Source organism: Blennius ocellaris (genome assembly GCF_963422515.1).
Source record: "Blennius ocellaris genome assembly, chromosome: 24".
NCBI lineage: Eukaryota > Metazoa > Chordata > Actinopteri > Blenniiformes > Blenniidae > Blennius > Blennius ocellaris.
In genome coordinates, this window is record NC_137673.1 from 1,017,638 (window position 1) to 1,044,408 (window position 26,771).

Sequence of the window (26,771 nt, forward strand, 5' to 3'; positions counted from 1 at the left end):
GACGGGGGGCAGGAGGCGGAGCCAGGGTTTCTACCAGGACACAGGAGGATTATATCTAGGGGTGGCAGCGGGAAGGCCTGGGCATTCCAGTCTGACGCAGGTGGAGATGAAGCCCCTGGTGGTGGTGGTTCTGGCGGCGCTGCACTCTCTGGGGTGCACAGGTGAGTGCTGCTCTCCTCGCCTTGCTCCTGCCTGCAGCGCCTGGTGCTGACCTTTGCCCTCTGTGACCCTGCAGGCCTCCCTGTGCACGACCCCGAGCTGCAGGCGGCGGCGGGCCGGGGCCTGGGGGCGGCGCTGGCACAGGTCAACTCTGTGTACGCAGTCAGCCGCCTCTACAGGGCGACCCGGGCGTCCGTCTCAAAGGTGATTCTGCTCATACGAGACGACGCGGTGGCCGTTTGACCTCCACGACATCTGCTGCCTGACGGTGTGTGTGTGTTTGCGTGCAGGTGATCCCATCCGGCCTGGGCACCGTCGACCTGCTCATGACATTTGGAATCAAGGAGACGGAGTGTGCCAAACATTCCAGAAACGACCCACAGACGTGTGTTTTCAGGCCTGGCTTCTTGGTGGTGAGATGTTTGAACACCTTCACGGCAAAATGGAAATCTAAATATCCCCGTGGCATATCTGAATCCACACTGCATCAACCAACGAAAGCAAAGGAACTGGGAAAACATATTAAATTGGTCAATTAGAGTAACTAAATGATAAATAAAGGTCTGCGATACCATCACCCTCCACCACAGGGCCAAATTGAGACGAAGCATTTCTACCAGTGAATAACACTATTTTAATGTCAAAAACAAACTTAAAAATGTATCTGAAAAGTGTAGGGTTACATTTGTGATGGGAGGGCCTGCACCCTAGGCTGAACTGGAAACAACTACATAGATCTACACTTAACACTACGTCATAATTTAGGCCAATCTATATATGAAGGTAAAAACAGGCAAAATACAGTATTTGGTCTGGTGGGTCACATGTCACCTGACTGCCTGCTGGATGTGATTTTACTCCTCCCCTCCTCTCCACCTCTCCTCCAGCCCTCCTTCTCCTGCTCCAGCCGGGTCCGGATGACCACCGCCTCGGCCCAGGTGGTGTCCCTCAGGTGTGGCCGAGACGGCAGCTCCAGCAGCTCAGAGTCCAGTGAGGAGGTCAGGACTATTTAGAGAGAGATCACACATTACTGTTGAGCTTTACATTATTTCTACTATATATCATTGGACAAACGGACCTTTGCAGGTGTTGTTGAGGGGGAGGAGCCACTTCGGTGTCCCGGTTGTAACCAGAGGTAAACAAATCTTTACACGTAATGAGACACAATTAACAAGTTCATACCATAATAACCCTCTCGACTCTCCACAGAAACAACTCCTCCACCCCCCACCCTCCCCAATCACTCCCATCTCGGCCCAACAGAGGAGGTCCAGCCCCGAGGAGACACTTTCAGCAACTTCCTGGTGTGACAGCTCAGCTCACGTCCATTAAAACATTTGACACATCATGTCTCGTCTGTTTTCACTGAACATGAACAGGTTGTCTGAGGAAGTTACAGGCCACGGCCACTAGGGGGCGCCAGAAGTCCACCACAGAGGTCAGAGAGGCAGGAGACAAATGAGGAGTCTGACACAGGTTCAAGTCTGGATTGAACATTTATATTGTGATTTTCAGTTTAAATGCAAGAGGAACATCGACTCTATCGGCAACCTTGTTTCTTCACTTCGTTTGGCCCCACATGTTCACATCAGCACATCAATAACTTACACACTGTAACTAGCAGACGTGGCCCCGTTCAGGACGATGATATTCAGGAATGAGAAAGCAGAGAGAGGAGAACCCCTGCTGGGAGGAGGCGGGGATGTAACGGTGGACTCTGAGGCCAGGCAGCTGAAACGTCAGCCACACGTCATGCGGGCCGACCAGGACATGTTGACAAGGACTTCCTGTCATAACGTCCGGCCCCGTGTGGCGAGACAGCCGTGGCACCGAGAGGAAAACTCAAGTCAACATTCAGTCAGGGGATAACCGTCGTCCAGCACACGTTTCACACGCCGGACAGTGACCACACATCAATCTTCTTCTTTTCTTTAATGGGTGAGGGAGGGGGAGATGTGGACTCCACACGTCCAAGACTTTCTGCTTCCTGCAGGCTGTACAGGTACACAACTGAAGGATCAGGTCCAGATCAGGCGACACACAGGGGAACACAGTCCACCAAGACACACCACCAGGGCTCCCGCTCCGTTTTACACTCAAGTCCATTACATGATTCGCATTAAATTAACAATAAAAAACAAAAAACAAGTGGATTGTTTTTTTTTTCTTCCTGTTTCACGGTCCAGACTGGGGAAGAGGTCTCCTCTGTGCAGGACTTTGGGAATAAGGCTTCCTTCAGATTTGCCAAGAGATGCTAGAAACAGACAGATTTCAGTATTTGGATTCATCCACTTCATTCGTGTTTTTCAAAAAAGCGCCTTCGTTATACATTCCATCACGTCCCTCCCATGTTGTTCTGCTCCAAGTCGTCATTGACCAGCTATTAAAAGACACTTGTAAAAAAAAAAAAAAAAAAAAAAAAAAATCCTTCCATTCGTCAGTCATTAAATATATTTCATATAAAAGCAAACCCATGAAGGACTTCCCTAAACTACTTCACCACCATGTAATCACACACACACACACACACACACACACACACACACACACACACACACACACACACACACACACACACACACACACACACACACACACACACACACACACACACACACACGCACACGCACACGCACACGCACACACGCACACACGCACGCATCTCCAGTCTGCTTCTCACTCGCCCTCTCTCTCTCGCCCTCTCTCTCTCTCTCTCTCTCTCTCTCTCACACACACACACACACACACACACACACACACCAGAACAGCTCCATGATTTACAGGTGGATGTCACACGATGTCCATGCAGGACCGAGCAGTTGTTTCTCCTCTCCGGGACGCGGCGCAAAGAAAAGCCCACACTTCATCTGGATCCAGTTAACTTCAGTCTGGGGGGGTGGGGGGCGGGGGTTAACACCGGGGGCGATGCAGTGTGTGCCAGAGAGTTTAGACAATCACAATCACTTCCTGTGACCTCAAACTTACCTGCTCCAGCTTCACCTGCCCCCCCCCCCCCCCCACAAGTCCAGCAACACCAACACGATTAAAAAAGCAGTAATTGACCCTCGTCTGGTTCGGCTTGTGGTTCTAAGCAGTCATGTGATTCTCGCTGTGACCCCAGTCCAGGGATCCACCCATACCGACGGAGTTCAACACTCTCCGGTGAGTTTGGTGGCGTCCCCCCTCTTGGGCGGGGCCGGTGGGGGTCCTCGTCGTAGCGTTGCATAGCCTGAGATGTTCCCGGACATGAAGCCGCCGTTGCCGCCGTTGCTCTGCTTCCCCTGGTCCAGGAGCAGCTCGGGGGGCGGGGGGGGCAGCGCCATGTCGTCCATCGTCCCCGCGGGGTCGCACCGGCCGGAGGTCACCGAACCCTGGCGGCCCACCGACTTTCGCTTCAGTGTCCGGTTGAGGTCGTCCAGGAAGTTGGGCTGGCCCGAGCCGCCCTTCGGGGAGGTGGGCGGGGCGGGCGAGAGCGGGGGGGGCTCGGGGGTGGTGTTACTGCGGCGCCCCAGCGTGGGCGGGGGAGTCTTCTTCAGAGAACTCTTCCCCCAGGTGGGGATGCTGACCAGGGAGACGGGCGGTGGAGGGGGCGGAGCCTGAGGCTGGGGGTTGACCACGGCCACCCGGGGGGGTCCGCCGCAATGGGTGTCGTTACCTGGAGGAGGTGGGGGAGGAAACAGGTCGGAGGCTGGCGGGGGAGGAGGAAAGTAGGCGCATTCTGGAGGGGGGGAGGGGAAGTCGCCGCCGGACTGCTTGGCCTGGCTCACCTTGGCCTGCAGGGCCAGAGGCAGGTGGGACAGGTTGAGCTTTCCTGGCTTTGGAGGAGCTCGCGGCCCAGTGGAGGGCTCCCTGGAAGGAGAGCCAGACGAGGAGGGGGGGGCGCACGGTGGGGAGGAAGAGGGGCCGTGGTTCTGGGGAGCAAACTTACTGAGCAGGTTCCTCCTGGACTCCTCGTAGGAGTCGCCCTTCATGCTGGAGTTCCTCTGCGGGGCCGGAGGAGGCCTCTTCAGCCCGGCGCTGCTGGAGCCGGGCGGCGACCTCCTCAGGGGGGAGCCCAGGTTTCCGGGGGGCAGGGGGGGAGGAGGTGGGGTGGGGCCTGTGACAGGTGCTGGGGGAGGTGGCGGTGGAGGAGGAGGAGGAGGAGGAGGAGGAGGAGGAGCTGCAGGGAAGCTGCTGTTGTTATCAGGGGGTGGAGGAGGGAACTCGGGCGACTGCAGCTGCTGGCCTCCACCAGGCTGCCATTTTGGTTTGGTTTTCACTGCGGGGGGGGAGAGGGGGGCTTTGGGGCTCTCTGTGTGGGTGACTATTTGGCACGACGCCCCCGGAAACTGACTGGCCAGCTGTTTCACCATGGACATGGGGGGCGGGGCGCCGCTGGAGATGGACGTCGGTTTGGAGAGGCTGTGCTGCTTCGGCAGGGTTGGGGGGGGCGGGCCCGAGGCGTGGCCCGCCTGGAGGCTGAACTGCTTCTTCAGAGGTGCGGGTGGAGGAGGAGGTGGTGGAGGCGGTGGGGCCGGGCCACACATGGCAGCGGGAGGCGGGGCGGGGGGGAACGGGGAGACGGGCGACATGGGCTTGGGGGAGGTGTGAGGCAGGAAGCCGGGGGTGAAGGTTTTAGGGGGCGCTGGCGGTGGCGCTGGAGGAGGAGGGAACTGGGAAGGTACAGGGAACTGCTGGGGAGGAGGAGGAGGCGGCGGCGGGGGCGGGGGTGGAGGAGGCGGGGGTGTCGGAGCCGGGGCAGGTGGCGGGGACTCCTCCAGCCCCCCATTTGGAGACGGGAGGTCTCGCGGCGGGCTGGGGAATCGCTCCTTCAACACCTGCTTCAGCCCGTTCTGGTAGAAAACGGGCTGAGTGGTGGCAGCCGGGGCGGAGGGAGGGGGAGGGGGAGGAAAGGCAATGCCGTTGGTCAGCAGTGCGGGTGGAGGAGCGGGGGGTGGAGGTATGAAGGCGGGTGGCGCCGCCGGGCTGGGCGGGCCCAGCCTGAGCACAGCCATGGCCGACCCGGGAGTGGGCATGGAGGGCGGAGGGGGCGGGGGAGGTGGAGGCGGGACATTAGTCCTTGCTGCAATGTGATTGACGTTGGGCTTGGCGACCTGCGCTGGGGGCGGAGGGGGGGTCATGGGGAGCACCGGCTGGCCCAGAGCCTTGATGTGGGCCGGGACCTTGTGGTTGGCCTGCGACGCCTTCTGGTTCTGCAGCCTGGTGATGGTGCTGTACTTGTACATGGTGGGGGCCGGAGAGTGGTACGACACCGTCTTGACCGAGGGGGGCGGCGGAGGGGGGGGAGGAGGAGGCGGGGGCGGCGGTGGAGGGGGAGACGGGGGCGCCGGTGGCTGCTGCTGCAGCGGCGGCGGCGGTGCATGGTTGTAAGCGCTGAGGGGCTGCGGCTGCTTCAGCGGAGACTGCGGCGGCGGCGGCGCCGCCTGGAGGGGCGACGGAGGCTGACGAGGAGATGGAGGCTGCTGCTGGTGCTGCACCTGAGGCTGATGCGGGGGCTGCACCTGAGGCTGATGCGGGGGCTGCGGCTGCACCGGAGCCAGCGGGGGCGGCGTCAGGGCCTGGTGGTCCATTGAATGCTGGCTGTGATGGCGGTGGCTGTGGGAGGCGTGCGGCAGCGTGGCCCCTCGAGACGCCTCCATCCTCATCTGCCAAGAGAAGATGCTCAGTTCAGTGGAGTCACTCAAACCCCAGACCCACAGAATTCTCTTCATGCGTCGGCGACCTGTACCTTGGTGTTCTCCTCAATCTGCGTGCCTCTCTTCCAGGCCTCGGAGAAGATGGAGCTGACCACGCTCTGGGACCGGCCGTGGGAGGAGCCGGTGTCCACGCCGCTGTCCGAGTGACCCGAATGGTTGGACTGAGACTCTGGAAGCACAAACACAAGGGAACCCGTTGTTCACAGTGGCGGTCCAGGCTCTCTGGAGCTGGAGGGAGGAAAGCGGCTCACCAGGTATGCTGGTGGAGCTGGAGCCGGAGCGGATGCTGGAGGTGGAGAGAGACGACCAGTCGTAGGCCGCCTCCGTCCTCTTCATGGCCTCCTGGTAGTTCATATACAACTGCTTCCCGTACTGCAGCACAGTGTTCACCATATGTTAACATTTAATGTAATTTCAACAACAACAGCAGAAAGAAAGAGCGTGAGGTGGAAGCCCACCTTGGCGATGCGGATCCCGTTCACCCACTGGTGCAGCGTCCTCACGTCATCGCAGCACAGGTACTTTATGTACTGGGACTTCTTCTGGATCTGCGGGTGCTGCAAGGAACACATTGTACACATTGTACTCCATTAGTAACTGTCTTTCTCTGGACTGACTGCAGTACAATACTGTACAGTGATGCTCGGTACCACACTGTGGTCCGGCAGAGGGGTCGGAGGTAATTCTGTTCGAGGCTCGTTCAACCTCCATCACATTTCTTGTTCCATGAAAAAGTTCTGGAATATTTATTCTTTTACAAGTTTGAGGAGTTAGCGATCCCTTATTTTGACCTCTAATAGTTCCCCGCTTACCTTTGTACCGTTTCAAGCTATTTATTGGACACAAACCTCTTGAATTACAATAAATAACTGGACAAATGTGTGTGTGTGTGTGTTGAGGCCAGTACATCTCCAATCATGAAACCCTTTAAAGGTACATTGACAAGACGTCACCTTGAGAGCCAGGCAGTAGTCGGTCGGAGCCTTGTACTTGCTGCGGTAGTCCTGGCCGTAATATACGTTGACGTGGTCCAACTGCAGGAAGCACACCAGATCTCTGGACGCCTGTGGAGACGCAGAGGAAACTCTGTGATGCATGAGCTGAGACGAAGCTTCGCTCAGGACCCGGGCCGCCACTTCAACACATTAAGGGACTATTTCTTTATTTATCTCCGACAGGACTGCACAATGATAAACAGCAGAGTTAGAATCTCCGCTGACAGATGTAAAAATAGAGCACATGTGCACAGGAAGTGGAGCTTGAGAGATAGATAAATAAATAAATATGAAAGCATGTGTTTCTGTTGTTCAAAGCGATCAGAGCCCATAACAGGAAATACCACCGGTGGGACTCGTGATCTCAGCCTGGGTTCTGTCTCTTCATTGTGTCTGCTGGACTCCCATCTCCACCAACTGACCTTGGCTTTGCCTTTAGGGACGTAGTAGATCCCCGAGGCCCTGAGGAGAAAGTAGCGCTTCTTCCACGACTTCTTCCCGTCCTCCTTGAGCCACAGGACGCCCTCGATCTCGGGGACGGACACCGAGCCGCCACAGAAACACTCCTGATGCAAACACAGACTTTTATTTAAAAAGCCTAAGCCTCCACCAATGAGTCCCAGCAACAGGAAAGACTCACTCCTACCTCTAATAAAGCCTCTTTGTTCCTGTCAGCCATCTCCGACGTCTCCTTCCGCCCTAACAAATAGTTCTGGGGGTGATTGAGGAGAGCAGAAGGGGGGTAAACTCTACAGCTCACCTCGTCTTATGTTAAATAAATTATTCACTTTTACTCGCTTTAGAGGTTTGACCTACTTCCAGGTCTCTCTCTCACACACACACACACACACACACACACACTGCAGTGGTGTGGCTGCACAGCCGCTCAGCATGCACAAACAAGGCTCCCAGCATTCACACGCCGAGGCTCCCTGCTGAATGTTTCAGGACGCTCACCTGGGGGTTTTTGAAAAGGGCGTATTTCTCGATGCGCTCAATGAACATGAGCTTGTTGTGGCTGTCCCGCGTCCAGTTTAAGAGGTTCTCCACCAGGTTCTCGTGATCTTCAAAGATCCGCTCTGAGAACAAACAGGAGGAGGAGGAGGAACTAAGATGAGATGCCAGAGAGGCAGTTTTTTCCGGCCGGTGCTGCAGAGTGTACTTCATGTCTGCCCTCTGGGGAGTTCAGTTTTTAGTGGGTGCATCAGGATCTTCAGCTCTGCACCTCCAGAAAACCTCCCGTCTTACCCATCTGCAGCTCGCTGATGGTTTCCACCAGGGACCAGTCGGGACTGTAGCCACAGTGTGATTTGTCCAGCAGGCTGTCCAGCACCTGCCTGACCGTCTGCCGCTCGTCCACCATCATCGTCTTCGAGCTCTCGTCTGACATGTGGACCCTGATGACCAGCTGAGGAAGAGGAGGGCGAGAAATGAAGGGTGTGTTTCATCACATCATCTTCCACTACTGTCCCGGGTTCTGGCCCTCTGGATCAAACTTTTCCGCCATGAAAACGTAACTTACGAAACAAAAGGAGTTTATTCTTCACCATAACCATTTTTTTTAATGTTAAATCATAAATCATCCATTTCTGTTGCTCAGACGCCATCAAAGTACAAGAAAAGTTTCCAGACAGGTCTGAGGAGACGTCATTCTATTTTGGAAAAACCCAACAACAATAACAAACGCCTACAATGTCAGCATGTCCTTTATCTGTCACAAGCAACAATCATAACTCGTACAATGTGCAGTGAAATGCTTTATGACATGTTCTGCACCCAAACAACAGTTTCCATGGAACAGAAGAATAAAAATACAGATTTCTAACACACAATAATGAAAATTGTGTGTAAAAGTATAATATCAATGGCTATATCCAAGGCAGAAAACACTGATTCGTGTAATTCTGATTATTTATTGAGTTTATTCGTGCAACCCAGTGTTGTCCCATCACAGCTGCAGAAAGACTGACGGTACAACCAAACCTTCCACAAGAAGCATCCTGGAGAGAATCTGGACGTCACCCTGGCTCCGGCCAAATCCAGCTTCCAGCAGCCGCTTAAACCAAAACCTGCCCTCAATTCCTTGACCCCTGTAGGGTTCCTCATCCCGTCACCCACACATCCAACCAATGAGAAGCTGGGGGGGGTCTGACCTACATTCCTCACAGGAAAACCCCCCAAATATACAAATGAGGAGACATTTAGATAACAGCAAGAATGTGGGAATCAAACTGTGGAGAACCCAGAATATAGTGAGGCGTGAGTCGTGGTTGTAAAATGCTGACAAAGCGATTCATCACATCACAGCAGCCTCCAGTGGTTTTCTGTACCACCACTCATTATCCTGTCCTTTTTCCATCCTACTTGGCAGAGTCCAACTCCAGAGCCAGTGCCGAGCCGCCGCTATTCACTGCCTGTAGAAAGGAGGGCATTCTGCCCCCCCCCCCCCCGGAGCCAGAACGGCCCCACACACACTTCCCACAGGGCCAACAAGCGTCGCGGCTTAAAAACCAGCGTTTCTTTGGCTGCTTGGGGTTAAAGAACACGTCTGCATTGTCTCTCAACTTGCACACCCCGTCTGATTCCCCGCTCCCTCCCCAGCAGATGCACATAATCAAACACTGCATTGACCTATTTTCTGAGCGCTTCGCCGCCGCGCTGTGGATGAAGTTCACAAAGAAACGCAGCGAATGTGACGAGACAGCAGTTGTTGTACGAGTCAGGAAAGCTTTTTTTCATGAGACAAACTGAGTTTAAAATGTGTCTGGAAAATAAAGAGGGGGACAAAAGGTGACACTACCTTTTTCACCTGCGCCTCCTTGATTTTCTCCAGAGCGACTCGAATCTTCTCGGCCTTCAGCTTGGCAGCCTGCTCCTCCTGGACGGACACAAAAGGCACCGTAACATTTCTGATTGCACAGGCTTGCCTCATCCTCGCCGGCCGTGCTCTCCCCCCTCCACCCCAGCAGGAACAACACACACACACACACACACACACACACACACACTTCATTAAACAGCGAGCGGCTGTCCACGCCGTCTGGTCACGCCAGCTGGTGGCGTGAAGGTGTGCAGGCGTCGCAGCTTACCTGGCCCCTCCAACAAGATGCCATCACCTCCATGCTACAGGTTAGAGGGACTGGTCAGACCCCGTGTGTCGATATGCAATCGATAAACAAGCCGTGACGCCGAGTCACAGACGATCGGACTGCGGCGTGTGGAACATGGCGCCCGGTTTATGGTTTGATGGTGGATTCATATGGAGCTGCAGCAGGTCCCTTTGATGTTGCTCCAGAGCGGCGGGGAAACAATAGTAGAAGATCCCCAAAGGGCGAGAAGCTGCGGATTGGCGTCGGGTCGGAAGAGCTTCCACCTCAAGACGGGCAAATGTGATGTAGAAGAGAAACCATCCTGACAGCAGTGCGTTTTGAAAAAGACGTTTTCAGGAAAGGTCAGCGTCCGTCTGCAGACAGAACTCAGTTATTCCACCTGGATCGTCCGCCGGGGCTCCTGCGTCCATCGGTCCGGCCGGCAGGGACGCTGTGACGTCCACACATGTGCCTCGGAGACGAGCACGATCTGACTACAACTCCAAGTGAGATGGTGGGGAGGACGACGCCCCTCCCCCTTTCCTCCTCGCCTCCCCCTCCATCACGTCCTCTTTACAACACATGCAGAGGTTTGGGAGCGTGCCCAATCGACGGAGCATAATCCCCCCAAACAGGGAAGTAGGGGGGTCGGCCAACCAGCGAGCCCCAGTTGCAAGACACCCCCCCCCCCACCCGCCCTTTCACCAATCCGGGCGAGGATGGCGACCATGACTGACTCGACCGCTCGGCGCTAACCTGCACTGACAAGGACGCGGAGTGGAATGTGGGCGAGAGACGAGCTGAACTGGGAATATTTCAAGTCACGTGTGGAAGAAAAAAGGGTAAATGGAGTATTTACAACTGCAACCCAAGCCTCTTATCTCAAGAGCCCCCCCACCCCCCCCCCCCCCACACACACTCCTTGACCCAGACTACTTTTTCCACATGACAGACTCCAGTGTGCATTCACATTAATGCAACAGACCCCCCGTCTGTGTTTGTCCAACACAGTGTGGCAGGCTTTTAGTCACCCAGTGCAGAGACACTCCAGCTCGGGTCACGGAGGCTGTGCAGATTACAGTCCAGAGTCCATCTGAAGCCCCCCCAAAGCCATTATTCCCTCTCACCACGACACCCCCGCCCTGCTCTTTATCAGACATTAGTCTGATTCCGATTCCATCGGCATCTTTACCCTCAACTTTCACACCAGAGCCAATTTGCAGAAGCTTCTCCTGCAGCGCAGAGAAGGAAGAAGAAGAAGAAGAAAAAACTCCCGTCTTCCTTTGATGTGGCTCCGCTCTCGTCTTCTCCCACACCCTCATTCAGTATTCTGATTGGCGGGGAGAGGGAGGAAGTGTGCGGCTCGCTCTCGTCCGTTCTCTGGTGGAAACGGTCGCAGTAACATGCAAAGCGCCTCACAGCCTGCAGGCCTCCTCCTTCCTTCACTGTTCTCACTGCTCTTCATCTCAGCGTCGCTTCATTCAAAGTGGAGAAGGAAAATCCACGGCGCTTCTAACATCAGTGGCGGGACGAGTTGAGAGCTACAGCAGTGAAGGCCTCTCAGGTATGTGCAGGTCAGTTAACAGCCTGGCAGGATCGTCTCTGTGGACGGAATCTGCTTTTCCAGGGTGTCACTGGGAAATCCTTCATCACAATTATTGGTATTATTGGCTAGAATACATTTAAAAATGGTCACATTTTTCACATGATGGGTTGCTTCCATGATAGAAAGTAAATATACTGTAGTCTTTATGAACTTATCATTTCGACAAATGCCGTCACGATTTCCAGACAAGAGGCACCAAGCAACAGTTGCTCATAAAGATTGTGTTAAAAAACAATAAACCTTTTGATCAAGAGATAATTCTTAATGAGCAAAACTCCAGTAAACTTCAATAGTGGAGCTCATTCTTCATGTGGCTCTGATGGAACAGGAGTTTGAGAATGGAACGTAAACCACTAAAGCCTCTTGAAGTTTCCAGAACAAAGAATTATTCCAGTGCAGATTACACTAAGATTAGAGATACTCTCAGAATTAACTGGGCTCAACTTTACAATCACAAATCTGAAACACATGTGATCAGCCTGAACTGCACGGAAACAAACTCCTGCAACCAACATGTGATGAGAAGTGGCCAAAAGCCCACCGCTACTCGTCTACATGAACCTGAATATCTGGGATCTCTGCCATCTTCAGCCTTATTGAAACCATCCTGATGTAATTATTTAATAAACAGCTGCTTCTTCGCCTCCATAATGACAAAAAGCAAATGTAAAGTGAGAAAACTGGAGAGAAAATGAAAATAAAAGAAAAATACAGACTGGTAAAAAAAAAAGCAAGTGTCCTCAATACGTGTGCAAGTTAATCAATGATGAAGGAAAAATCCATGTTGTTCATTCAGCTCTTCTATTTTATTTTTAATCCAACTAAAACATGCAGAAGAGGCTGTCGGGCCTTCTCCTGTCTGGAAGTGTGGAAATGTTCTCTGCCACACAGTGTGAGCGCTTCCAACATGGATTTTTCAACAAGAAAAAGACATGCAGAGCAGAAGAGACAGAAGAAGAAAGAAAGAAAGAAAGTGTATGGAGAAATCACCTTGGTCAGGAGGTGAGAAGGCTTTCCTGCTATGCTTTTCAGAATGAGCGAGGTTTCTCGGTCCAGATAGGAGTGCTTGGGTGAGGAGGAGACGGAGAGCAGAGGACAGACAAAACACACACAAGTCAGTGATTCTGGCAGGATTTACTCGTCCTTTGTTTGCGTGGAAGCGAGAGAAGCTGTTAGCTTCAGCTGTGGGTAGAAGGAGCAGTGATTGAGGAGGATGAACAGGGAAACAGGAGTCCACACCCACCGCTGCCACACACACGCACACATGCACACACACACGCACACACACACACACGGATATACATGCAAACACTGCACAGCAACCCTTTAAGATAGTTTATAGTTTTTGTAGCTTCAGAAGTCAAACCAAGAGGTTAAAAAGAGCCTCCATACTGTGCAGAAGCTAAAGTTTCTGCGACGGCGTCACGTTGGACATGCGAGCGTCACACACATGCACTTACGGTGGCTCGGTCCACGTCACCGTCTGGAGAGGCGAAGTCAAGCTGCCGCCTGGCCGGCTTACCGTCGGCCCGTCGCAGGGTGACATGCTGGGAGAACGATGATGTGCAGGCCATGTTTGTGTGTGGATAGCAGGCAGGTATGTATCGGGGGGGGGGGGGGGGGGATGCAAACACACAATGTAAACACATGCAGCGATGACATGCAAGATGGTTTCAAGCAAAATATCCGAGAGGATATTTTGCTTCAGGAGTGAAAACAACTGAAGGCGTCAACATTGTGATCCAAGTCACACTTGAGATTACAATGAGCTGCGTGGTGCAGGCGGGCCTCACGCCGTGTGCGTTAAGCATGCAGATGCTGGATTGAGGTCAGTTCAGTCTAATGGAGCTTTGGATTTTCCGAGTTCTTCACATTCAGACGGCGAACTGACTCACACACTTACCGTCACATGACCGCGTCACACAGACTCACTGGGGATTGTCGTTGTGATACCAGCGGATTCTTATTGTGAGGAGAGTGTGTGAGTGTGTGTCGTACCTCGGTGCTGGTCTGGTTCTGTCCCTGGGTTCCCGGGCTGCTGCGTCCCTCCACCTCCCCTCCCGTCACTTTGTCAGTGTCCAGGGAGTCCATGCTGGAAGCCGAGGCACAGGCCGAATTCACACTGGAGCGCTGGGACGCAGCCTCCTGCTCGCTGACCGCGCCCACCGAGCCCGTCCTGCGGTGCTGCCCGCCGCCGCCGCCCGACGACCCGGACGAGGGCCGCCGCAGCGTGGCGGAGGAGAAGGAGGACGAAGACGAAGAGGAGGAGGAGGACGTCTGGCGGGCCGCCTCGTCCATGCTGAGCGAGGCCTTCTCCAGCTGGGACGTGATGTCGTCCAGCGAGATGTTGGAGGCCGGGGGGCGAGCGTTGACGCTGCCGCCCCGGACCGTGTTGGCTGGCGAGGCCCGGGTGCTGCTGCTGGTGCTTCCTGTGGGGTGGAAATGACACGAAGCACCTCAGAGAGACGACGAGCAGCATCGTACCAGAAGCACATATGCTGGAATTCACAGTGTTTAGCAACTGGAAACAGAAAAAACTTTTTTTTCCCGTAATATTTTGTAGAAAATGAAGTAATTTAAAGAAAATAAAGCTTTGCATCGTCTGAGTGAATTTTCAGAAACCACCATGCAGATTGCACTTCATGTTCTCCACATTCAACAGGAAATAAATGAGAACATCTGCACTGACCTCTGCGTTCAGGAAACACCAGCGCATGTGCAGAAAATACGTAAACATGGAGCGTTACCCGTCTTTCAATTCAGATTGCTGCTGTATATTTTGTTGATATAATTTCCCTCCTAAACCTCAGCAAATATAATTTTCATGCGAAACTATGTTGTTATTGCATAAATCGTCATCCCCATCCGCTGTGCCTCAAACCAAACAACAGCTGAAATGGGGCTGTAATGCCGCCCTGTGGGGGGGTGGGGGTGGGATGGGGGGACTACCTCCACTGCTGCCCCCTCCACTGGTGCCGGAGTGCTTGGTGCTGGCACTGCGCCCCCCGGGGCCCCGCTGCTGGCCTTTGCTCTGGCGGGAGGTGGAGTTGGGCCTGGAGATGGTGCTGAGCTCCTGCTCGATGGAGCACAGGTCGGCCATCAGGGCGTCCAGGTCCACGGTGTCTCCCTGGTTCAAGGCCTCTGCAGAGAGCAAGGACAGGAGGTGATGAAGCCAGAGAGGTGGGGGATGATGGGAGGGGGGGTGGTCGGGGGCTCACCGTTGATGTTGTACATAGAGAAGCGGTAAGAGAAGTTGGCCATGTTGGTCTCCTGCCTGAGAGGCGGCTTCTGCAGCACTTTCTGTGGCCGGCCGTCATCCAGACTCTACAACACAGTCAAAGTGGTGGTGGGGGGGGGGGGGGGGGGGGTAGACCAGATCAGAAGTGCATTGATGCAGCTCTCTCGTTCTTTATTTCGTCTCTCTTCCACCTGTGTGGATGTGTTTTTGTGTTCGCGTCTGCCCTGACCTGTGTGAGCTTATCCAGCTCTCCCAGCCAGGCTCCAAACATCTTGTCCAGGTCCTGGTCCTCCTTGTCACTGTCCTCCTCGGCTCCATGGTCCAGCTCGTCGTCGGACACCTGCTCCATCTGCAGCGGGAGGAAATCCACACATCAGGAAGAGTGATGTACAGAAATATACACAGTATATCAGGTCACACCCACATAGCAGTAGAGAGAGAGACAGAGAGAGAGAAAAAAAGAAAAACCTTGAGCTCAGCTCATGCCAACCTCACTGCCTGTTACCATGACAACCACTCCCGGACCCCTAGCGGGCGCCGTGCGCTGTGTGATCACTGAAATGGCCTGTAGTGTCTGTAGAGTGTCTGTAGTGCTGCTGCTGCTCGGCACAGACACACTCAGCAGCTTCACTTCCAGCCAGACGCCCGAGAAGAGGAAGAGGAGCGGAGCATCTTCCTCAAGCAGACAAACATCTCAGCATGAAAACCTCCATCATTTGGCGTGAGAACGTAGAGAGAGGTTGTTAAATCAGCGGTGTGGGGTGCTGATGGCCAGAGTTCCCACCATGTGTGATGTTCAGCGTGAAACCTCAGCTGGTATTGTGGTGAAAGAGCTCCCTCTAGAGGACAACGACGTGCTGTTCGCCTGAACTCCAGTAACAAGAGAAAGTGATCAATTGTTTTTAAGATCAGCCATATATGGATCCTTCCACCCTAAAACTTCAGCAACAACAAGCAGAATTATATATACGTGTCAAAATCCTGATTTACCGATGACAAATATGAGTATTTCTCCTAGATTACATTGCACGAGTCTTCTCTTCACAAAAACACTTTCCAGTAGACAAAACGCAAGAGAAAACATTAAATCAAGGCCAAAGACAAAACAGAACAGATAAAGCTTCAAGTAGGATACAAAAAAATTCTTTTTTTCGACGTTATGCAGCCTTGACGCATGCTGACGTCCGTCGCTTATCGTTTCTGTCACAGCCGGGCGCTGGCAGTCCAGACCATCTGATATTCAACAACCTGAGACGGGGGGGGGGGGGGGGGGGGGGGGGGGGGGGGTGGATGCTCACAAATGTCAGTGTGCAGTGAGGAACAATGTTATCTAATCTGCTGGTACATTTGTCAAGTGGAAGGACAGACGGGAGTCACGCCTGTGACGATTGGACCGACTGCAGAGGAGCTGCATTCATGCACCTTCCACTTTTAATGTCATATACAAATATTCAGAGAGATCTATCTGCTAACTGTTTAGAGACTCTTGGAATGTTATTATAAAAGGTAATAAATACAGTCACTCAGACACGACAACTGGGAAGCGGGTGCAGCAGACCTGGTACAGTCCAGCGCCCCGACACACTCCAGTCAGATGGAATATTCCTGAGTAATCCCATTGATGTTTTCAGAGCGTGTCACTCCTTCCTGTTATCCACGCTATGTGGTGTCAGTCACTAGTGGGGACTGTACCACCCGGGATTAACCCCGCCGCTGACCCCTGTTCTTTTCATCTGGCAAAGCGTCCTGGTGGGACGAGTTCAGAGCAGAACTCTGGAGGGAACCTCCATGTCTGGCCGACAAAAGCGGTCGGTATGTGAAAGGCGATGAAACTGAAAAAGCAAACAGGCATATGAGATTTTTTTTGGGGGGGGGGTCTAAAAAAATACTCCTGCTACCAAGAGCTGATGATGGATCACTTCCTCCAGTTGCAGCGGACTTGATGGAGTCAAAGTATGCAAACAAAAACAAACGCACAGAACAAATAGGAATATGTGTGTGTGCGTGTTGAAATGACATCCGAGAACATGTGGGAGTCGGACCAGGAAATAGCCAGGATGTGCAGGATTCCTAATTTCCCTCATGGCCCGTTTCTTGGCAGGAAACTCCAGCTGTCTGTCGGCCTGTTTGTGCCACTTAATCGGGGTGGGCGGGGTCGCAGGAGGAGCCCAACGGATCCCCGCACTCCACAGTCTTTAGGAACGACCCAGCGGTTAAAATGGAAAATGACAGGAGGACGCAACAGATTGCTTTAGTAGAAATTACATGGTTTCGCCCCACAAGCTCACATGTGGCTCCGCCCGGCCCCTCCAGGTCACACACATGTATTTGTGGGTTCCCATGTACAGAAATAGCTTCGTTAGCCAGAAAGACATGACATCACGGTGGACAGAAGAAGACTTACTGTTTGCCGTGGCTCACCGAGGCGTTTCCATATGTAAATACACAAGCTGGGAAGGAGGGGGAGGGGAGGGGGGGGGGGGGGGGGGGGGGGGTCACAACGGTCACCAAACAGAAAAAGAGAGCAAATGTTCCTAAAAACAAAGAGCACTGCGAGAGCTGTCCTCCTAATGGAATCAGGGAAAACGCTGCTGCAGGTTTAAGTGAATTACCACCTGAGGCCCGGCTTTTAAGCTTCTGGAGCATGACCTGGGGGGGGGGGGGGGTCAGCGTGTGGCCTGCTCCTCCTCCTCCTCCTCCTCATACTGCACGCTCTTCCTCTCTTGTCTGAGCATGACTGCCATTTATCTGTCTCCAGTGACGGCTCGGAGGGCCGGGGGTGAGAGACGGGGGGGTCAGAGGTCGTCTCCCGCAGGCTCGTCTCATGCAAAAAATAAAGTAGCACGGCAATGGCGAGTGCGTTCTGGGAAAGCAAATGTGTAATTCTGAGAGAATGCACATCCGTTACCGAGGAGGCTGCAGAGGCGGGAGGAGGAAGATGAGGAGGAAGATGAGGAGGAGGAGGATGTGCCTATCTTTAGGCGGATCCATCCAGACCAGAGATTGTGGAGAGGAGAGTGAAGGAGTGAGCAGGACGGAGACGAGCTGCCGGCTCCTTGCAGTTTCCACATCTCGGTGGATCGTGACGCCGGTCCAGCAGCAGCGAGCGACGTCCCACAACAGGAAGTAGGTTAATGAGCGAGACCCGTCACTGGAGGCGCTGGGTGACGAGTCGACGTACCGACGTGTCGTCACCTTTCAGCTCTGACTCTGACTGGTGGAGGCGGCCGGGGGGCTTTTTTCACACCAAACGTGACGCGTCAACAAACACAAACCGCCGCAATACAACCTCCAGAAGACCTGAAGCCAATATTCTCGTTCTGCATCTGCCTCTTCTGTCTGGTAACGACTGGAACCACTGATCTAGAAAGAGGTTTACCTTGAGCCGGTCTGGTGTGGTAAAAGGTGAGCAATGTACCTGATAATAGAGAACAGGTTGGGGCGTCACTGGCTCTCTTCTTTACACAAACAAACAAAGTAAAGGAGAGAAGGAAGGAAAAAAACACCCAAAAGAGAGAAAGAAGCCCACAAGAGCATGTGGGTGTGACGGGGAGTGAGGGATAGTGTGAAATGACATCACAGGTCGGGTCTCTGCGGTTGGGTTACGTGATCGAGACCGCGGCTCATTTGGTTTGAATTAAACTACATCTGGGAGAGAAAAACAGATTTGTAGAAGCGCAGAGGAGATAACATGCGAGGGAACGTGCTGAAACTTTAAGAGCTGCACATTCCCGTCTACATCAGACACTCAATGACGAACGTCTATTAACATTTGAGACACAAATAAAAGCCTTTTATACATCAGGGAATAGGAGGGATGTGACCTGAGCTGCCAGAACAACTCCTGAGTGGATGTTTCCATGAAGTTCCTCAACAGACTATTTTTGAACAGTTTATAAAATGAACCGGTGAGCGCGTCGGGCTCATGCAGTAAAAACTGCAAAGGGCAGAAGAAGCGATGGCGTATGAGGCTGGAAAACCCAAGAACAAACAGAAACTCGGTGAACTCTCACCAACACACTGCCATTGTGCTGCAACGACGAGGGGGAATTCTTGAAAGTTTGGTGGGACGCCGAACTGCCTGCAGTCTCAAGATGCACACGAAGCACAAACAGAGAGAAGCCGCAGCCACACAAGTCGCCTACCAGAGAATGACGATGGGCCAAACAGGGAGAATTAGGACTAAAGCCACTTTCTGCTGAGGACGTCCATCAATTCCTGTCACACCGGGAAGACTGAAGCTCTGCACAGGCGCGAAAACGTTGCAGCAGCAACCAGACGGCAGATATGCAAATATAAACACAAACACTTCCATGGCAGGTCCCTGGTGTCCAACTTCCTCATTAAAACCCAGCAGCTACAGTGCAGATAACTCACAATAAATTACCTCCAATCACACTGTACGACTTGTATTAGGCTGTTATAGAATGAATTATTTCTGTATCTTTAATTCACCCTTCAGTGCAAGTTTGTCCTCTTCAGGCCCGGGAGGCCGAGACTCACCTCTTACACACACACACACACACACATACATACACACACGCACATCGTCCTTTACACTCTCAACTATAAAACACACCAATAAAGCCAGCCTGTCATCACAACATCCTGCTCAGGTCGTTTGAAGACAATATGCGTCTTGTAATCAAAGCCTCTCAAATTCTTTATTTCGCCGCCTGTCATGTGAAACAGATATGATCTCTGTTGTAATGTGTAAAGTGACAATTTCCAGGCACAGATGGTGGTTATTTGCTCATTTCCGCTGCTGTCCAGAGTTTTTCTTCCCCGGACGCCTCCCTTCACGTGCAGGAGCAGGAGGAGGAGCAGGAGGAGCAGGAGGAGCAGGAGCAGGAGCAGCAGGAGCTCACCATGTCAGCTCAGACAAACCATGGTTTGTAAAGCTCGTCTGACCGCAGACGTGTTTGTCTTTGTGAATGACAAAAGGTGCAAGAAGCGACGACATAATCTAAACGAGAATGAGAGAAAAACCTCAACTCTGACCAACGAAAGATGCTTTTATATACATAAATGTTATTTTAAATCTGCTTTCTTTGTGCTCCCGCTTGCAAACGACTGGCAGAATGAAACTGGCAGCTGAAGTGTTGACTTCTTCTGTGCAGCGACAGGAAAATAACTAAAGTAAACCAGGGTGAGATTGCAGGATTACAGTAGGTCAGCTGATTCAAGTAGCTTTCTGTCAAAAGGTCAAATAAAAGTTGCCAGAATATCCAGCTTCTGGTTAAAGAAGTTTCTTTTTCAGGCAAAGGCGTGAGATTTATCTCTTTTACCTCTTTGCAAACTAAACCAGGTCTTTAATGACGAGGAATTAACTCGTTACTGTGGAACACAGTAGAATTAAACCGTTTTTATGCCCATGATTTATCTTTATACTGCGTGAGGAAAGTGAATATATAGTGAAGATAATAGCTTTCACCACAACCGAGGACAGAACGTGCTGCTGAGAGGCTGCATGACGTTCATCAGGTCACGATATTTACTGGCAGGCCAAACAAAAAGAAGATGTGCAGCAACATGAGAATCATAGACGGGGTAGACCGTACAGTGAAGGGCGAGAGGAAGTGGGTGATGGATGGATCCAGTAATAGAGGAGTGGAGCCGGCTATTAGGCTGCGAATAAAGAGGAGGGGGGGGGGGGGGGGGGGGGGGGGGGGTGACGACCAGAACAACAGCTCCGGTGTCATTAGTCAAGCAACAGCCTGCAAGCAGAGGAGAAACTCACACACATGGATCAGCACACACACCCGGGCTCAGTGGAGCACGGCGTGACACAGCACGACGCTCCGGCTGATACAGCCAATTAGGAGGGAGGGGGCCGGGGGGGGGGGGGGGGGGGGGCAGATGGAGAGGGAGTCAGCAGGAGAGGCCGGGGGATGAGAGAGAGCGGGTGTGAAAACGCTCGGTCACAGCGGTGGGCGGGGGAGGTGCGAGGATTCAGCCGCTCGCCAAACTTCAGCTGCCCTGCATCTCGCCCGGCGGCTGTTACCATGGCAACCTGCGTGCTCACGGACACATCTCGGGCCGGGGCGCGTTTCCAGCGCGCAGCCAATGGGGCTCCGGCATGGGCTTGACTTGAACCGTGGAAACCACGGAGCAAATCTCCGTCATTCCTTGGAGGTGGAATGACGGAGGTCTGGAGGCTGAAAGAAAGACGGCCTCACACCTTCTTCACCCCCCCAATGTGGAATCAATAGTCTTGTCCGATCCTGTAAGAGCTCACGTTACACACACACACACACACACACACACACACACACACACACACACACACACACACACACACACACACACACACACACACACACACACACACACACACACACACACACACACACACACACACACACACACACACACACACACACACACACACACACACACGATGCAGCACTGCAGCAGCAGCAACTGAAACCCAGTGCAGAGAAGAAGAAGCAGCCAAACATGAGAAGCTGCTTCAGAAAAACAAAGAAAACATGAGAGGCCCACTGATTGACCAAAATACAGTATGAAGAACAAAGAGAGCTGCGATGCCGTGGAGAACCTCCTCCGCTGGTGTTTTTGGGTTTTGTGCCTCAGCAGAAGGGAATGTGAGTCCGCTGTGATGATTTCAGACAAACAGGTGGTAAATTCATCGATATCCCTTCAAGCGAGGGCTGCTGGCAGGTTCACGTCTTCACATTCAAACAGAGAGAGGCCGCGATGAAAAACCAGGGCTGATAATACTTGTTACATTCCTCTCAGTGCTGACCGGTGGAATAATAACTCCCAGTGCTGTAATTCATTTAATCGATGTGGCCTGGGCTTGCACAAGTGGCACTAAAAGGATTGATTGATTAAACTATGCAAGCATAATCATTTATTTTACCTCCCTTTTGATCAAACAGACACGTGCACATAAGTCAGAGCAGTAATCGGTCTGCACGTGCTGATGAATCACTCCTTTGCATGAGCTCCACCATGCAAACCACTTTACAGCCTCTCTGCAGCAGGACTGCACGTTCAGGGCTTTTTCACTTGTTCTCAGGGATTTTTCAGGACAGTAAACTTTTTTTAAGAGCTGCACTTCACTCCATACTGCTAATGTGTTGTGCATATCTCAGCAAACACATTAATCAAAAGTTTTATTATGTGAATGAAGTCATGCTTGGAGCATGCTCAGTGTGGCTCAACAGGAGGTTTGCATGTGCCGCCTGTTGGAGAAACCCTCTGCAGCTGCAGAGCAGCAGAGCAGCAGCAGAGCAGCAGCAGAGCAGCAGCAGCAGCAGCAGCAGAGCTGCAGAGCAGCAGAGCAGCAGAGCAGCAGCAGAGCAGCAGCAGCAGCAGCAGCAGCAGCAGAGCAGCAGAGCAGCAGCATGGAAGAACTACATGACGACGGACCACAGTAATCGGGCGGGGGAGGGACACGCAGGTCTATCAGCACGCCACCGGCAGCTGAGGGGGTCCTGCTCTGTCTGCTTGAACTGGGCTCCACCCCCCCCCCCACAGCTGCTTCACCAGAAAGACCCTGAAACAATGTGCCAGCCTGTTTCCTGCTGCTGCGCCCCAATAACACACACTTCACACACTTCACACACTTCACCAGAGGGACATTGCAACTTGCACAGATCATTTCAAGGACGGACTGTTTTAAAAATGTCTGATGTATGAATGAACGATGTTGCCATGACAACCGGATGGCAGGTTAACAGCTGCCGTGTGTGTGTGTGTATACAGGCTGAACGATACCGACAGCTGAGAGTGAGCAGTGCTGGGTGGCGTCACTCCTCCCCAGCGCACACACACACACACACACACACACACACACACACACACACACACACACACACACACACACACACACACACACACACACACACACACACACACACACACACACACACACACACACACACACACACACACACACACACACACACACACACACACACACACACAAGTACAACACCGCTTTGTTTGTAATCAATCACAAACCGTTTTGTCAGAGATGCAGTAACTCCAGTGAGCCTTGGACTTTTCTGTTTTTCACATTTAATGTATGATTATGTTTGTGTTTCTGATCCGGCGAGACCCGGTTCCTAACGTTTCTGATCTGAATGAGTATATTGTCTTCATTCCAAGGGACAAATGGAAAAGTCCTGTTCTGTTATAAATCAAAAAAAGTGTGCAAGTAATAAAATCCTGGCTGGAAGTGTTCCCATATAATACATTATACTCAACCCAAACCAAGAGGAGCAATCTTTCAACCGTCGTCTTCACAACCCGCTGAACTGAATCTGTATGCATCCCTGATTTGTTTCCAAAAACAAAAAAAAAAGCATGGAAAACTTAGAAACCTCATGACACGCCGGCGAAGTTCTTTGAGTTTTGGGTCTGACTTATAAGTCAGCTATTGTATCTGGTGTTACTGCAGGGCTGTTGCTAATTACTGCCTCAAATGTTGATGCAATCTTCAGACGGAAAAATACCACTGAATGTAGAATGTTTTCAAGTGGCTGGGCATTAATTGTGACAGAAGACTCTTATTGTTCAGGAGAATGGAAGCACCACAATGTGTTCTATATGTGTAACATTGACCTTTATATTGTGCCTGGGCTGCATCCTGTCTATCGCCTTTTAGACGTTTGCATGTTCTACCTGAGTGTGTGTGTGTGTGTGTAATTTTATATCAAAGCTCTTGATATAAATAATGACGGAAAGGCTCCAGTGGACCAGCGACGGCTCCTCCCTGTGAGGAGCTACGATTCAGCCTCACATGGTTCCAATTGAGTCAGGAATCATCTCCTTCGGCGAGGAAGACTCCTGTGACAGGATCTGCCTCCTTTTTCATTTGGCTTTAATTTAACAAGGCCTCCAGGGCCGGGGCAAAGCCTCCCTCCCTGCTCTCCTTCCTCTGGATTCACCTCGTTCCTTCGTGTTTTCTTTAGACAACGAAAAGCAGTGGATTCCTCTGGCGAGGCGGCGACATGACAGATGTGACGGCTTGAACACATGCTGCCTCAGACTCGCATGTCAGAGGCTGTAAAACTGGCACTCCACACCACCTTAAATATAACTTGGCCTGCGGAGGCAGGAGAACAGCCTCGGCTGCGTTTTGACTTGTGAAGCTTCCTGGCAGCAGCGTGCCGCCACTTCTCTCCCTTTTCGGTCTGCTCCGGGTTTATTACCCACAGAAAGCAGCAACATTTACTCGAGTTTACAGGAACTCTTACCTCTGAAGTGGTTTTCCCTTCTTCCCACTGAGGTTAAAGGTCAGATGTAAGTGGCACTCCACTCCGCGGCCGGGCCTTTATCCCCTGGACACAAAGAGAAGAAGAAGAAAATGTTCAACTCTGATCCATAATTCAGTGTGATGGCAGATTAACAGTTGAGTTGTCAGGAGGAGAGAAGCTCAGCAGCTGCTGGAGGGACGGCAGAGGATTAAGTGGAGGAGGACGACTTAACCAAGACAGAAAGACCCTGATCACAAAGCTCTGAAAGCAATCAGGCTCCCTGCTCATTAGAACCCGTCCTCCATTAAGAACACCGCGGCTGCAGAGTCCTTCTTTCCCCATCGCACACGTAGCCGGCGTAACGAGGCAGCGGTGGCGGCTGCAGGCCAATCACCTCACGTGAGTCAGAGCAGGAGCCTCAACCTTGTCAAAACCCTTGCGTGTGCGGCGGCCGTGACTCACCGCCCTCCGCCAGGTCTCAGTAACGCTGACCTGCTTCAGACGCCTCGGCGAGTCACCAAGTCGTTTGCTTACAACTCCGCCGACTCATGCTTTTCTCTTTAATCTCCGTGCTGAGTCACAGTCTGAGAAGAAAAGCGTGATTCGGGCATGACGGTTCATCTCATGGACTTTCTGAGAGCAGCTGATGTTGTGGCTAACTACCAGGACGCCCATCCTGCTAGTCTCAGCTGTTCCTTTCCCCCCTCCCCTCCCACACACACACACACACACACACACACACACACACACACACACACACACACACACCAACTGTTGTTCGGCTCCAGCATGTGGCCGCCCTACTGGTAGGGGAAAAAAAAGAAGAGAAGTGCCCCTGTGGGGGGTATTTTCACTGCAAACAGGCTTCATGTAACAAGGAGAGAGTGTCAAAGTGTTTGTTTACGCCCGTCATCCCTGCATGTGCCACTCCCCCCCCCCCCCACCCACTTCCACCACCTCCACCACCACCATTTGCACACGGTTGACGGGTGGAATCACTCAGTCAACACGAGGCCATTGAACAGGTGTGGCTGCAGCACAGTTGCTTCAGCAGCAGCTGCTGCCGGACAAAGACAAAGACGGGCCTGCGACACATGAACAACCTCACAGGAGCCGGGATGGGGGGGCGAGGTATTTTCATTTTATTATTAGATGTTCACAAACACTTTGGGTTGCTTTTCTTGCAGCATCAGCGAGTTGCGCCAGGGTGTGTGTGTGTGTGTGTGTGTGTGTGTGTGTGTGTGTGTGTGTGTGTGTGTGTGTGTGCGTCACATGTGTGAGGACAACACTCCCTGGACACAATATCTCCTCTACAAGCTCAGCCTCCTCCCTGCGCTCTACAATAACACACCTCCGCCCCTAAAAGGTGCCCTGTGTGTGTGTGTGTGTGTGTGTGTGTATGTGTGTGTGTGTGTGTGTGTGCGTGTGTGTGTGTGTGAGCGCCGACAGCTTTTCTTTACATGTGGCCTGGGTCGGTGCCCCACTTGCAGACACAGGGTCCAGTGTGGCTGGACACAGGTGTGTCCTTGTCCACCCACACTTCCCCCTGCAGCAGCTCTCCTCTGGGGCGGCCGGCTTCCTGTCGGGGCAGGAAGTGGGAAGGAGGGCAGGGCACTGAGGGAGCGGGGGCTGGTGATGATGTCAGGGCAGGAAATAAAGGCAGGATTGTTGGAGGGGAAGCACGCCGCCTGTGTGTACAGTCACACGTCCACAATGTGCAACTTCAGCTCAATAAAGAAACACCACAGTCCTTCAGAAGCACAGTTACTAGTGCTCAGCTACAACCACAGTATTTCATTGTGGAGTCTGCATGTTCTCCCTGTGCTTTCTGCAGGTAATCAAGACATTAAATCAACTTATTAAGTGTGTTGATCTTCAATTGTCACAGTGGATAAGAGCATCATTGCTCTGCTACAACGATTTATCACATTTCATCACGATTATCTTGTTAGAAATCTGTTGCAGTGGGATTATAGAACATGTGTTACAGTTCTAAAGGGACAAGACAACAGCGAGATCCCAGAGGAACACACAATCCAGTACAATGACATCACCGTCAACAGCCGTTAAATACCATACAATTAACCAGCGGTCGACGGCGCGCTGCCACTTTGTGCCGTTCCACAGCTGCAACCGTCAGATTGTTAAAAACACCGGCGATCTGAGAGCCGAGTCTGTTATTCCTGAACAGAGGAGGAGGACACGGTTCCAGACCACGTGGTACAAGTAGGCTGATCGACCAGCGTCGCCCGGCAGCACTTTCATCTGCTTTCAGGACCAGATGAGACCCGGCGGCGACCCAGGGCATTCTGGGTAAGGACACCGAGGTAAAGCATTAGTCGTCTGACTGACGGCTCGCCACGAATGGGAAGTCGCATTATTGACGGCAGAATCGCTTTTCTATCAAATCAGAGTGAAACTCCAAGATGCAGCTGCTTTCATCCTGGCCCAGCGGGTCGACTGACCTCTTCAACGGGTCAATGAAAACACCCCGGAGCGCCATTTTAACACCCGACAAACAGGGCTAATCGGCTGTAACGGGATGGCTGCACATTCAAAAGTATATTTAGAGAAGAGTAAAAACGGCCGATTCAGCTTTTCAGATAACCTGGAAGTCTTCAGTAAATTCTTAATCATATTGGTTTTAATTTATGAATTTAATGAAACCTATTGGAAGAGATATTGTGTAACATCATGAAAACCGTTTGGAATTAAAGTCAAAGTCATGAGTGAAACAGTCAGAGGGAAATAACTTTAGCAG

The 26,771-nt window shown here is 52.3% G+C and overlaps 2 protein-coding genes across 2 annotated transcripts in view; one reads left to right on the top strand and one right to left on the bottom strand.

Annotated features, from left to right (window-relative positions):
• Positions 1–106: 106 nt before the first annotated feature.
• On the top strand, positions 107–1,172 carry spp2 (secreted phosphoprotein 2; the record flags this gene model as incomplete). Its single annotated transcript, XM_080520093.1, has 4 exons — positions 107–161; positions 236–363; positions 450–572; positions 1,047–1,172. 4 exons carry the CDS (start codon positions 107–109, stop codon positions 1,170–1,172), a joined length of 432 nt encoding a protein of 143 aa, XP_080376219.1.
• A 464-nt stretch (positions 1,173–1,636) lies between these two features.
• The window catches only part of raph1b (Ras association (RalGDS/AF-6) and pleckstrin homology domains 1b), a 32,833-nt gene continuing 7,698 nt past the window's right edge, over positions 1,637–26,771 (bottom strand). Inside the window, exons 2-17 of the mRNA XM_080519907.1 lie at positions 24,011–24,094; positions 15,013–15,132; positions 14,764–14,869; positions 14,495–14,686; positions 13,544–13,974; positions 12,536–12,610; positions 9,651–9,728; positions 8,099–8,258; positions 7,808–7,929; positions 7,497–7,562; positions 7,273–7,416; positions 6,809–6,919; positions 6,314–6,412; positions 6,107–6,227; positions 5,888–6,024; positions 1,637–5,804 (exon numbers count right to left, since the gene is read on the bottom strand). Of these exons, the coding sequence (XP_080376033.1) occupies positions 3,309–5,804; positions 5,888–6,024; positions 6,107–6,227; positions 6,314–6,412; positions 6,809–6,919; positions 7,273–7,416; positions 7,497–7,562; positions 7,808–7,929; positions 8,099–8,258; positions 9,651–9,728; positions 12,536–12,610; positions 13,544–13,974; positions 14,495–14,686; positions 14,764–14,869; positions 15,013–15,132 (4,458 nt within the window). The 5' untranslated portion in view covers positions 24,011–24,094 and the 3' untranslated portion in view covers positions 1,637–3,308. The remainder of the gene's footprint in view (positions 5,805–5,887; positions 6,025–6,106; positions 6,228–6,313; positions 6,413–6,808; positions 6,920–7,272; positions 7,417–7,496; positions 7,563–7,807; positions 7,930–8,098; positions 8,259–9,650; positions 9,729–12,535; positions 12,611–13,543; positions 13,975–14,494; positions 14,687–14,763; positions 14,870–15,012; positions 15,133–24,010; positions 24,095–26,771) is intronic.